At 45.4% G+C, this 13,620-nt stretch overlaps 1 protein-coding gene across 3 annotated transcripts in view; it reads left to right on the forward strand.

The window, feature by feature from the left end:
• Positions 1-5,985: 5,985 nt before the first annotated feature.
• STIM2 (stromal interaction molecule 2) overlaps positions 5,986-13,620 on the forward strand; it is an 84,000-nt gene continuing 76,365 nt past the window's right edge. For 2 of the 3 annotated variants that reach the window (XM_081332634.1, XM_081332636.1), the window contains exon 1: positions 5,986-6,312. In XM_081332634.1, the coding sequence (XP_081188760.1) occupies positions 6,072-6,312 (241 nt within the window). In that variant the 5' untranslated portion in view covers positions 5,986-6,071. The remainder of the gene's footprint in view (positions 6,313-13,620) is intronic. The other variant, XM_081332635.1, reaches the window with a different exon arrangement.

Raw genomic sequence — 13,620 nt, forward strand, 5'->3', positions numbered from 1 at the left:
GGGCAATGCACGGTCGCTACTTCCTATGTTACGGGTGGCCCTCGGCTCAGTGGCGTAGCGTGGGTTGTCAGCACCCGGGGCAAGGCAAGTAATTTGCGCCCCCTAACCCGTGGATTTTAGCACTCGAGTCTCTTCCACTAGATTAGTTAAAGAAACCCTTACCCCCTAAGCACATGTATTGTTTGTTATGAAAATACTGATGTAATTAAAATGCATCTAATGCACCCCCCAGATGTTGCGCCCGGTGCGGCCGGCCCCCCCTGCACCCCCCACGCTACGCCACTGCCTCGGCTTAAGACCACAGCTGAGCCCAAAATGGCTGCGGCTGAGCGAGACAGCTGTTCGGTGAGTTTTCTTGCCGCAGCCGTTAAGTGAATCACCGCAGCCGTTAAGTTAGCAAGAGGGTTGTTAAGCAAATCTGCCTTCCCCGTGGAGTTTGCTTGTCAGAAGGTGACAAACCGGGGATCACATGACCTCAGGACCTTTCAACCGTCATAAATGTGAGTCAGTTGCCAAGCGTTAGAATTTTGATCATGGGACTATGGCAGGGGTAGGCAACCTTGGCTCTTTTATGACGCGTGGACTTCAACTCCCAGAATTCCTGAGACAGCCACACTGAGGGGAAAGGGAGAAGTTTCCAAGCTGAGCCATGCTGGCTCAGGAATTCTGGGAGTGGAAGTCCACGAGTCATAAAAGAGCCAAGATTGCCTACCCCTGGACTATGGGGATGATGCAATGGTCGTTAAACGGCCATAATTCCCTTTTTTTTCAGCGCTGTTGCAACTTTGAACGGTCACTAATGAACGTTTTTAAGCCGAGGACTCCCTGTATAGGATGTCGCACGAGGGCACTTTCTTGGTTTGGATGTTAAGAGCTGAGGACATCTCCTCGTGGAGTGAGGCACCAAATTCCCAACATTTCCAGGGAAATGTTTAACGTTAATATTTATATAAAGGAATTCTCTTTATTGGGGAGCCTGATGGTGATTTTCTTTCTGTGCTGTCCAAAAAGGGGGAGGGAGTCTAGATCTTAATTCTTCAGGAGATCATGCCTTCTGGCCTTCCGAGGTGATCTTTGGAAAAAGAAATATGTACAACAGGTATTTATTTAGCCTCTGTGCTCAGCTCAGGGGCATTAATAGACTCAATTTTCTTGTGCAGTCCCTGGGGCTGCCCAGTATTGGAGGGGCTGCCACAAACATGAGGGGGTCAAGTTATTCTCCAAAGCCCCAGATGGAAGGACGAGAAACAACGGTTGGAAACTGATCAAGGAGAGAAGCATCCTGGAATTAAGGAGAAACTTCCTGACAGTGAGGACAATTAACCAGTGGAACAGCTTGCCACCAGAAATCGTGGGCACTTCATCACTGGAGACTTTTAAGAAGAGATGGTATAGGTCCTCCTGCTTGAGCGGGGGGGGGGCTGTACTAGAAGACTTCCAAGGTCCCTTCTGGTAAAGGTAAAGGTAAAGGTTCCCCCACACATGCGTGCTAGTCGTTTCCGACTCTAGGGGCCGGTGCTCATCTCTGTTCAACCCGCCAAACTGCCGACCTGATCGACAAGCTCAGCATCCTAACCCACTGAGCCACCGCGTCCGTTCCAGCTCTATTATTATTATCCCTGGCTCAATGTTATGATCTAAATTGGGTGTCCAACCTTGGCAGTTTTAAGACTTATGGATTTCAACTCCCAGAATTGGTTCTCAGGAAAAGCTTGGACAACTGTTTGTCCAGGATAATATAAGGAATATAATAATATAATATAATATAATATAATATAATATAATATAATATAATATAATATAATATAATATAATATAATATAATATAATATAATATAATATAATATAATACAATACAATACAATACAACACAACACAACATAATATAATATAATATAATTAATATAATATAATGTAATGTAATGTAATATAATAATATAATTAATATATAATAATATAATATAATAATATAATATAATATAATATAATATAATATAATATAATATAATATAATATAATATAATAATATAATATAATATAATATAATAAAATATAATATAATATAATATAATATAATATAATATAATATAATATAATATAATATAATAATAATATAATAATATATAGTATAAGGAAGACCTTGGAGATCTCTTCCATCTTAACTCCTAGAATTCCCCACCCAGTTTAAATTTGCTGAGGTTGAGCAACACTGGCTAAGGCGCTAAACTGGGGCCATAGGATGTGGAAAGCAAATGTTTTGTGTATCCTACAAGAGGTCCAGGCAGGAGAGCACAGCCCATCATTCTTTTATGGCAGGGCTTTTCAACCTTTTCACCCATTGTGCCACTTTTAGGATATGGCAACATCGGAGTACCACCAGTCGCCTAGCAAGGTGTCAAAAACTTGATGAGCAAAAAAAAAAAAAGGGAAAAAAGTGATGAAGTACAGGTAGTCCTTGACTTACAACAGTTCGCTTAGTGAGTGTTCGAAGTTACAATGGCGCTGAAAAAAGTGCCCCCAAAGCCACAGCCGAGCAAGACACCTGCCTGCCTGCCCGGCAGCGCTCTTCCTCCTGTCCGAGGTTTTCATTGTTGTGAGCATTTCTGTTGAGGATTGGCAGTGGGGGTGGGGTGAGGGGTGTTTGGTTTTTATTCTCCCCCCATCTGCTGGGTGGTTGCAGCAGGTTTTGGTCACTTCACATGACCCTTGGACACTGTGACCGTCATGAATATGAATCAGTTGCCAAGCATCTGAATGTAAATCAGAAGACCCTGGAGATGCTGCAACATTCCAGCTGATCGGTGCTTCTTCTGAGCTCAGAAGTTCCAGGATCAGTGCTGAGCTCCAGCTGGAGCTGGCACTGATCCTGGCGCTTCCGCTGAGCCCTGACAGCCCTGCAGCTCCAGCCGTCTCTCGCTCAGGCTTGTGCGGTGCTGCCACCGGTTCAGCGCATTCCCCTCCTCCGCTACCACTTTTCTAGGATGGTCGCGTACCACCTGCCAGGTGCCAATGTACCACAGGTGGTACCCGTACCACTGGTTGAAAAGCCCTTTTTTATGGCACTTAATATTTCCAGGCACAGTCAGGAGTGCGAAAGCTCAAGGGAACCCAGCCTACAAGCGCCGATGGGATCAGGCAGGATGGAAAAGGCAGGTAAAAGGAAATTTTTGTGTTGCAATGGAGACCAAGGAGGCTCTGTTTGGAGGTTTAAAAAGGCGTTCTGCCCCGGAGTGTAAAGTCTCCCGGATGTGCTTTTAAAGTTAAGAAGCAGCCTTTTCCCACACTCCAAGGAGATAAAATCCCACGTGCGTTAATGGAGAAATTGAACACCTTGGAAGAAAGTCCCATTAAACTCAAGTCACTTTTCCTTCCCCTCCACTCCCAAACATCAGCTGCTTTCCCCCCCCCTCCTTTAAGGGATGCAAACAGATCCGTGCAAAGCGAGGAGGAAGGCGGGAACCGAGCGGGACTTTCCACACAGCAGGGCAATCTCCACCCGGTTGCACTGCCACAGCTTCGCTCAGCAGGGCAGGGAAAGAGAATGGAGTGGAACAGAATAGAAAATATGGAATGGAATGGAATGGAATAGAATAAATGGGATAGGATAGGATAGGAGGGAATAAATGGAATGGGATAGAATAGAATAGAATAGAATAGAATAGAATAGAATAGAATAGAATAGAATAGAATAGAATAGAATAGAATAGAATAGAATAGAATAGAATAAAATGTGACATGATAGGATAGGATAGAATAGAATAAATGAAATGCGATAGGATAGGATAGGATAAAGGTAAAGGTTCTCCCGCACATGCGTGCTAGTCGTTTCCGACTCTAGGGGCCGGTGCTCATCTGCGTTTCAAAGCTGAAGAGCCAGTGCTTGTCCGAGGACGTCTCCGTGGTCATGTGGCCAGCATGACTAGACACCAAAGACGCACGGAACGCTGTTACCTTCCCACCGTAGTGGTCCCTATTTTTCTACTTGCCTTTTTACGTGCTTTCGAACTGATAGGTTGGCAGAAGCTGGGATGAGTAACAGGCGCTCACTCTGCTACGCGGCACTCGGGATTCGACCCGCCAAACTGCCGACCTTCTGATCAACAAGGTCAGCATCCTAACCCACTGAGCCACCGTGTCCCTCTAGGATAGGATAGGATGGAATAAATGGAATGGGATAGAATAGAATAGAATAGAATAGAATAGAATAGAATAGAATAGAATAGAATAGAATAGAAAATAGAATAGGAGAGGAGAGTGGGAATAGAAGAGTGGGAATAAACTAGACTAGAATAGAATGGAATAGAATAGAATAGAATGGAATAGAATAGAATAGAATAGAATGGAATGGAATAGAATAGAATAGAATGGAATAGAATAGAATGTGATAGGATAGGATAGGATAGAATAGAATAAATGGAATGGGATAGGATAGGATAGGATGGAATAAATGGAATGGGATAGAATAGAATAGAATAGAATAGGAGAGTGGGAATACAATAGAATAGAATGGAATAGAATAGAATGTGATAGGATAGGATAGAATAGAATAGAATAAATGGAATGGGATAGGATAGAATAGGACAGAACAGAACAACAGAATGGAATAGAAAATGTGGAATAGAATGGTATCTTTATTATCACTTTAAATGTACATTAATGAGCACACACCAAAATGAGATTTTGTCATTAATATGACAAAAAAAGTATGTATACATCCAAATGCACAGGCATATATGACCCAGGGAAGCAACACAGTCTACTTTGGATGTATACATATAAAGGGGGAGAGCTCTGTCTTGTCAGCCCAATTGCAAATGACACTTCCCTACCACGCTCTCCCCACACTGTACCTTGCATCCCTCTGCACGAAGAATACCCCCTCCCAGTCCTTCCTTCCTTCCCTCCCTCCCTAATTCCCTTTCCTTCCTTCCTCCCTCCCTAATTCCTCTCCCTCCCTCCCTTCCTCTCTAATTCCCCTTCCTTCCTTCCTTCCTTCTCTCCCTTCCTCCATCCCTAATTCCCCTCCCTCCCTCCCTTCCTTTGTGTCTCGTTTCTCCTTCCTTCCTTCCTTCCTCCCTCCCTCCCTCCCTAATTCCCCTTCCTTCCTTCCTTTGTGTCTCTTGTTTCTCCTTCCTTCCTTCCTCCCTCCCTCCCTCCCTAATTCCCTTTCCTTCCTTCCTCCCTCCCTAATTCCCCTCCCTCCCTTCCTCTCTAATTCCCCTTCCTTCCTTCCTTCCTTCTCTCCCTTCCTCCCTCCCTAATTCCCCTCCCTCCCTTCCTTTGTGTCTCGTTTCTCCTTCCTTCCTTCCTTCCTTCCTTCCTCCCTCCCTCCCTAATTCCCCTTCCTTCCTTCCTTCCTTTGTGTCTCCTGTTTCTCCTTCCTTCCTCCCTCCCTCCCTCCCTCCCTAATTCCCCTTCCTTCCTTCCTTCCTTCCTTCCTGTCTGTTTCTCCTTCCTTCCTTCCTTCCTCCCTAATTCCCCTCCCTCCCTTCCTTCCTTCCTGTCTCCTGTTTCTCCTTCCTTCCTCCCTCCCTAATTCCCCTTCCTTCCTTCCTTCCTTTGTGTCTCCTGTTTCTCCTTCCTTCCTTCCTTCCTCCCTCCCTAATTCCCCTTCCTTCCTTCCTTCCTTCCTTCCTTCCTTCTTCCTTCCATCCTTTCTGTCTCCTGTTTCTCCTCCCTCCCTTCCTCCCTAATTCCTTTCCTTTCCTTCCCTTCCCTTCCCTTTCCTTCTCAGGCGAGCGAGCGAGCGAGCGAACGAAACCCCGAGGAGGGAGGGGAAGTGCGGGCAGCAGGGCGAAAGCCGCTTCGGGCGGCGTCGCTTGAGCCGGCTGCGCATGCCCGGCGGGCTAGCGAGGCTGCGGCTGGAGGAGTCGGGCGCCTGCGCGTCGCCCGGCCGCGGCGCGAGCGGCCACCGCCGCAACCGCCGCGAGCGAGCGAGCGAGCGAGGGGGCGGGGCGGGGCGAGGCGGGGGCGGTGGGCGGGGCGGCGAGGCGGCGCGCGCCGGCTGGCTGGCGGGCTCCGCCGGGAGGGCGCCCATTGCGGAGCTGGAGGGTGCCGGCTCCGCCGCCCCGATGAACTCCCCCGGCCCCCCGGCACCCGCGGGCGGCTCAGGCGGGCGGCTCAGGCGGCTCCTCTGGCCGCCGCCGCTGCTGCTGCTGCTGCTCCTGCTGCTGCTCCCGCCGCCGTCGTCGCCGTCGCCCCAGGCGGAGGTGGCCCTGACCGTCCCCGCTCCGCCGGCCGAACGCTGCCCGTCGGGGGACAAGCGAGGCAGCCCGGCCAAGGCTTCCGCCGAGAGGCGCCCGCTGGCAACCGGTGAGCTAAGCGGCGGCCGGGTGGGCGGACACGTGTCTGGGCGACGTGTGCACCGGACGCGGCTGCCACGTCACGCGCGGCGGCGAGCGGGGCCCGGACCAGGCGGGGGATGCGGATGCGTGTCCGTGTGTTTGTGTGTCTTTGTGTGTGTGTGTGGGTGGGGGGGAGAGGAACAGCCGCCGCGAAGGGTGGGAGAGGGTTAATTCGGGGCACTGCTGGATGGTCCTTTGTTCCCCGAAGGATGACCGGACACGGGTGTTGCGTGTCGGGATGAGTTGCGGGGTGGGTGGGTGACCGGGCTGGCAGGAGGGATGGGAGGGGAAGTGAAGGGAACGGTGTAGGGAAGAAAGAGCTGGTTCCTGGTAGACAGACAGGCAGACATTGGAGATGATAGATTAGATAGATATACTGCTCAGAAAAAAAAATAAAGGGAACACAAGATAAGACATCCTACTATTAAATACAGGACATTGTGTTGTTTAAGTGTTCCCTTTATTTTTTTGAGCAGGATAGATAGTTAGAGTAGATAAGTGATAGATAGATAGATAGATAGATAGATAGATAGATGGATAGATAGATATAGTAGATAAGTGATAGAGTAGATAAGTGATAGATAGATAGATGGATAGTTAGATATAGTAGATAAGTGATAGAGTAGATAAGTGATAGCTAGATAGCTAGATGGATAGATAGATATAGTAGATAAGTGATAGATATAGTAGATAAGTGATATTTATTTATTTATTTATTTATTTATTTATTTATTTATTTATTTATTTATTTATTTATTTATTTATTTATTTATTTATTGGGATTTATATGCCGCCCTATCTCCCGAAGGACTCAGGGCGGCTAACAACAGTAACATATAATAAATACAGAAGTTAAGTTTAGGTAGGTAGGTAGGTAGATAGATAGATAGATAGATAGATAGATAGATAGATAGATAGAGTAGATAAGTGATAGATAGATAGATGGACTGACAGATATAGTAGATAAGTGATAGATATAGTAGATAATTGATAGATAGATAGATAGATAGATAGATAGATAGATAGATAGATGATAGATAGATAGATAGATATAGTAGATAAGTGATAGATATAATAGATGATTGATAGATGGATAAATAGCTATACTGTAGTAGATAAGTGATAGATATAATAGATAAGTGATACATAGATAGATAGATCATAGATAAATAGACAAACAAACAGAAGAGATGATAGAAAAGATAGAGAAGGTAGATAGGTAGGTAGATAAAGAGAAATAGACATTGCAGATGATAGATAAATAGATGGATGATAGATAGAGATACATAAGAAATAGAAATTGATAAGAGATAGATATAGATATATGTAGATAAGAGATAGAGAGAGAGAGAGAGAGAGAGAGAGAGAGTACAGATGATGGATGGATGGATTGGGTGGGTGGATGGATAATTAATCCCTTGTGCTTGTCTGAAAGATCCTTTGCAGGACTGGCAGTGCCTGTTCCGGGTTTCCCCATTGCCATGACTGCTCCTATGCAAATGGGGTCTTGCACGATACCTGGGTCGGTTTCCCCCCCCCCTGCCTTTCTTCAAAGGAGGGCCTTTTTTTTCACCTAGTCCTGCCGCTGCTTTTTTGCCTTTCCCCACCAGCCCCTTGACTTCTGCCCAGTGAGGGACCTTTTGCTCCTGCTTCTCTTTTTGCGGGGGACCCTGTGCAGTTGGGAGGTGTGTGTGTGTGTGTGTGTGTGTGTGTGTGTGTGTGTGTGTAGGCTCAACAGCAGCAGCAGCAGCAGCAGCCCCAGCAACAGCAGTGCGCCACTGAGGCTTCTCCCTCCAGGCTTCTGAACCCAGCTTCCAAGTTGCTGGGAGCATCTTTTACAAGACGTTTCCTGGGCAGGAATGTCATTTTTTGGGGAGGGTGAGGGGTGGGAGGGAAGAGAAGGAGGGGCAATGAACATCAACACCTGCAGCCCCCCCGCGGTGGGTGGGTGGGTGGCTGGGAGCAGTAGCCGTGGCCTTCGGCAGAAGGGAAGGCACAACAACACACACCAGCACCGCTGGGCATCTTTGCTTTGGCACCTTGCTGGAGTTTCTCTCCAGCAAAGTTGGAATGAGACAAACAGTCCTGCGAAGGGTTCGCCTTGCATGATCAACAGGAAGACACCCTGGAAAGTTGTGGAATTCAACCCCAGGAAACGGATTGGCGTGTGTGTGTGTGTGTGTGTGTGTGTGTGTGTGTGTGTCGCCAATGAGCTGGAATGCAGATTGTTTTTGTAGAAAATTTACCAGGATGGTGGAAGATGAAGCTTGAGCCCCAGGCTACAGGCCACTGTGGACTTCAGAGATTGTTTTTCAAAGTAAAGGAAGTCCAAGCTTCCTGAGAGTTAAGCTTGACTCCTGGGATCCATCCATCCCAAACAGGGAAGCTGTTTTCAGATGTCGTCTTTGTATGTTTTGTGTGTGTGTGTGTCTGTGTGTGTACGTGTAAAATCAGCTTGTTACGCCCATGCACCTGGCATGTCCTGGTGGTCTTCTTTCCACATATTAAGCAGGTTCAACCCTGTTTAGTTTTCTTTTCTTTTTTTTCTTTTTAGATCAGGCAAGATAGGCTAAGTGCTGCCACCTACTGTTAGGATGTATATAACAACGTGTAGGAAACATTTCATATTGAAAAAAAAGGCTTTTTTGGTTTGTTTTATTTCGTTTCTTCAAAAGATTGAAGTTGTGCTAAAGTTATTCCTATGACATCCAGTGTTAGATGTGAATTCTGGATTGGAAGCTGAGCAGAAATTTGTGTTAGCTGTCAAGTCTGTTACAAAAGAGGGTTGCAGCAAAATTAGCAGCTTTATGGTACTTAAAAGACACGGCATAAACTCCTTTGGAGTACAATCTGATGAAACACATTGTAGTCAGTCAGCACCACAATACACCTTGATCGCTTAGCTTGGATAATTTTGATTTTATTTTCTGCCCTTTTTCAAACTTTTGAAGATCACTTTTGAGATGTGGTATATGCCCTGCTCTCTCATCACTTTAAAATCAGATCATATCAGCATGCATAGGAACCTAAATTATTTTTACCCCAAATATATCGCTTTGCATTGGTTTACATGTTCATTCTCCCACATGAAAGAGGTCTTACAGAACCTTCCTTCCTTCCTTCCTTCCTTCCTTCCTTCCTTCCTTCCTTCCTTCCTTCCTTCCTCTAGCTGCAGATGATGTGAGAATAAATTAATGTATTGATCCACTACTAAACAATTCCACTCTGTGTATGCGTTCACCCATTGCAAGAACTATCCATTTATTCCTAATCGACTTTTTTCTTCTTTAACCAGTTACCAAGTAACACAATAATTTTCTTCTTGTTCCATTGTTGTTAAGTTTTCTGGGAGATATTCATGAAAAGCCCTTAAAAGCCTCATAAAACATAATTGATTGGATCAGTGTGTCCACTGGCTCTTGTCAGCATGGTCAGAGAACTCTTAAATTATTTTTGCAGAAGTTTTTGTGTGTATGTTTATCCTGACACTTTTGTTATATAATGCTTTTACCAATTTAGAGGAGTGAACGTTAAGATAAGAAGCCAGTAATTTCCTGCATCCTCCCTTGATCCCTTAAAAAAAAAAGATGTTACATTGGCCACTGTCCAGTCCTCTGCTACAACAGCTGATCTTAAAGACATGCCACATGTTTTTGTTAAAAGATAAATAATTTCACATTTGCATTCTTTTACAGTTCCTGGGTGACTTCCATGTGGACCTAGGAACTTGTCCTCTTTCAATTTTTCGGCAAGCTTCAACTGCATCTTATTTTCACGCAAACTCCCTTTCTAAAATCCCCAATTGAGAAACTGCAAACAAATAAAATATTTAGTTGACTTTGGTATGCTTTTCTTGACAATTTTAGAACTCCTCTTGTTTTCCTGTAATCCAGGGGTCTAAGCATCACCTTAGGCTGGATTCTCATTTTTGATATGCATTTAATTTGTTGTCATTTAATTCAGGGCTTTTCAACCTTTTCACCCATTGCACCACTTTTAGGATATGGCAACATCCGAGTACCACCAGTCGCCTAGCAAGGTGTCAAAAACTTGATGACCCGCCCCCCCAAAAGGAAAAAAGTGACGAAGTACAGGTAGTCCTTGACTTATAACAGTTCACTTAGTCACTGTTTGAAGTTACAATGGCACTGAAAAAAGTGCCCAAGCCACAGCCGAGCAAGACACCTGCCTGCCCGCCCAGCGGCGCTCTTCCTCCAGTCCGAGGTTTTCACTGTTGTGAGCATTTCTGTTGAGGATTGGAAGTGGGGTGGGGTTTTTTTTGTTTTTATTCCCCCCCCCCCCGCTGTGTGGTTGCAGCAGGTTTTGGTCACTTCACATGGCCCTGTGACACTGTGACCGTCATAAATACAGTACGAATCAGTTGCCAAGCATCTGAATGTAAATCACAAGACCCTGGAGATGCTGCAACATTTCAGCTGATCGGTGCTTCTTCTGGGCTCAGCAGAAGCACCGGGATCGGCACCGAGCTCCAGCTGGATCCTGGCGCTGATCCTGGCGCTTCCGCTGAGCCCTGACAGCCGTGCAGCTCCAGCCGTGTCTCGCTCAGGCTTGTGCGGTGCTGCCACCGGTTCAGCTCATTCCCCTCCCCCGCTACCACTTTTCTAGGATGGTCACGTACCACCTGCCAGGTGCCCATGTACCACAGGTGGTACCTGTACCACTGGTTGAAAAGCCCTGATTTAAGTTGTTGACGTCAAATGTTTTTTGAAAAAAATTTTTTTCGGGCATTCTCATTCTCGTTCCTCAGCGCAAGTTTTCATTCCTTTGTATTTTTCTTGATTGAATTAGGGGAAGAGCCTTATTTTCTGACAGTAGCCATACATTACTTCATGACCGTGCTTGTGATTGGACCTTAGTTGTTTTGAGATCTACCGTGATAATTCAATATTCTTCGGCTTCGTTTAATACACACGTGCCTGTATACACATTACCCACCCATCAAGAGTCAGATCGCAGTGATCAATGTCGTGTCATCTCAGCATAATGAATGTGACAATTTGGCGGCTCCTTTATAGATTTGCCGTGCTTTGTATTCCCTATGGCTCCTGCCTCTTGCAGGATATGGACAGCAGTGATAGAATCTGCTTTCTGCATTGTTAGGATATTTATAATATATATTTTAAAATTAGGGAGATGCCCTTCAGAACAGAAAGCCTCTCTGTCAATTAAATGAAATAGGCAAAGGTAAATAAATACTAGTTGTCATTTTTGTTACAGTACACCTTAGGGTGTTTTGGGCTGGCACCAAGGATAAGTCAATAGAAAAATTATCACTCAGGCCATTTTGAACAATTGCTCTCAATGTCATTTAAGTGACGCTAATAGAGACGAGTGTTGTGGCTTTTTTGATTGGCTTCTTTTATCCAGCTCTTGTAAGCCAGGACCGTCTTTAGCAGCAAAGTATGGACGATAAACTGTATATATCAACCTATATCAGGGGTAGGCAACCCTTGGCTCTTTCATGACTCGTGGACTTCAACTCCCAGAATTCCTGAGCCAGCCACGCTGAGGGGAAAGGGAGAGGTTTCCAAGCTGAGCCATGCCGCCTCAGGAATTCTGGGAGTTGAAGTCCACGAGTCATAAAAGCGGCCTAGGCCAGGGTAGGCAACCCTTTCTCTTTTATGACTCGTGGACTTCAACTCCCAGAATTCCTGAGCCAGGCATGCTGAGGGAAAAGGGAGAAGTTTCCAAGCTGAGCCATGCTGGCTCAGGAATTCTGGGAGCTGAAGTCCATGAGTCATAAAGCGGCCTAGGCCAGGGTAGGCAACCCTTTCTCTTTTATGACTCGTGGACTTCAACTCCCAGCATTCCTGAACCAGCCACGCTGAGGGAAAAGGGAGAAGTTTCCAAGCTGAGCCATGCTAGCTCAGGAATTCTGGGAGTTGAAGTCCACGAGTCATAAAAGAGCCAAGGTTGCCTAGCCCTGACCTATATAAATGTAATAGGTGCTAATCATGAAATGGTCAAATATTTCCGGTTCTCCCCCTTCCAGAATAATTTGTACTGTGGCGGAAATATAAAAGTACAAGCCCTGCCGAATAAGAACATCAACATTTTTTCTAGATATGTGGCCTTCGTTTTCATAGTTTATATAAACCAGGGTCATTTTAAACAGTGTTTGAGTTCCAACATCATTCTTTTAGTGCAGCTGGTAATGAGTAGAAGTGAGGGTGTGTGCGTGTGTGTCTTACACTTGCATGCTTTTCCTTTTGTTATGTGGCTGAGAGTATTTTTATGTTAATTCCAATTTCCTGGGTAACGTGGTCCAAAAGCTGTGGTTGACATTAATAATGTTAGTTTAAAAAGTATACCAAATTTGGAAACTACGTTTTGCAAAATTCCCTGGGCGTCCTCCAGATCTGTGGGACATATCTGGAATAAGTCAGAGTGTTGCGTTTTTAAAAATGTGATACTAATATCAAAGAAACTATGTAGCTGTATAAAGAGCGACAGTGTATGAATCCAACAAAGATAATTCTAAACGAGAAGACTGATAAGTTATGGGAAAACAGAAAAACTTCCAAACTCATTGTAACCATATAGGAGGAACAGTGTGAGAGCTGATGTCTCCATGTGAAATTGCTCTGTTTTAATGTAATTATTAAATTAGGATTTTTAAGGCTAGTTCAGCCCACGGATTGGCTTCTTTCAGACCCACCCATGCACACCATGAGGAACTTTTTTTTTCATGCAGGACATAATTAACTTGCTTTTTACCAAATTATTACTACAAAATGTGATGGTGGCCACTGGCCTTAAGAAGGGATGGGATAATTTAATGGGGGACGTGGTGGCTCAGTGGGTTAGGACACTGAGCTTGTCGATCAGATGGTCGGCAGTTTGGCGGGTCGAATCCCGAGTGCCGCGTAACAGAGTGAGCGCCTGTTACTCGTCCCAGCTTCTGCCAACCTAGCAGTTCAAAAGCACGTAAAATTGCAGGTAGAAAAATAGGGACCACTACGGTGGGAAGGTAACAGCGTTCCGTGCGCCTTTGGCATCTAGTCATGCTGGCCACATGACCACGGAGACGTCCTCGGACAAGGGCTGGCTCTTTGGCTTTGAAACGGAGATGAGCACCGGCCCCTAGAGTTGGAAACGACTAGCACGCATGTGTGGGGAACCTTTACCTTTACCTAAGTCCTTGAGGTCTGTAAAGATAAGATAACCTTTATTGTCCTTTTTTTTTACTGTGGGCACAACGACACACATCAACAGTGAAATTTAGTTGCCCGATCTCAAAGTGAACACATACACG

This window comes from Vipera berus (genome assembly GCF_964194415.1).
Source record: "Vipera berus genome assembly, chromosome: 7".
Classification (NCBI taxonomy): Eukaryota; Metazoa; Chordata; class Lepidosauria; order Squamata; family Viperidae; genus Vipera; species Vipera berus.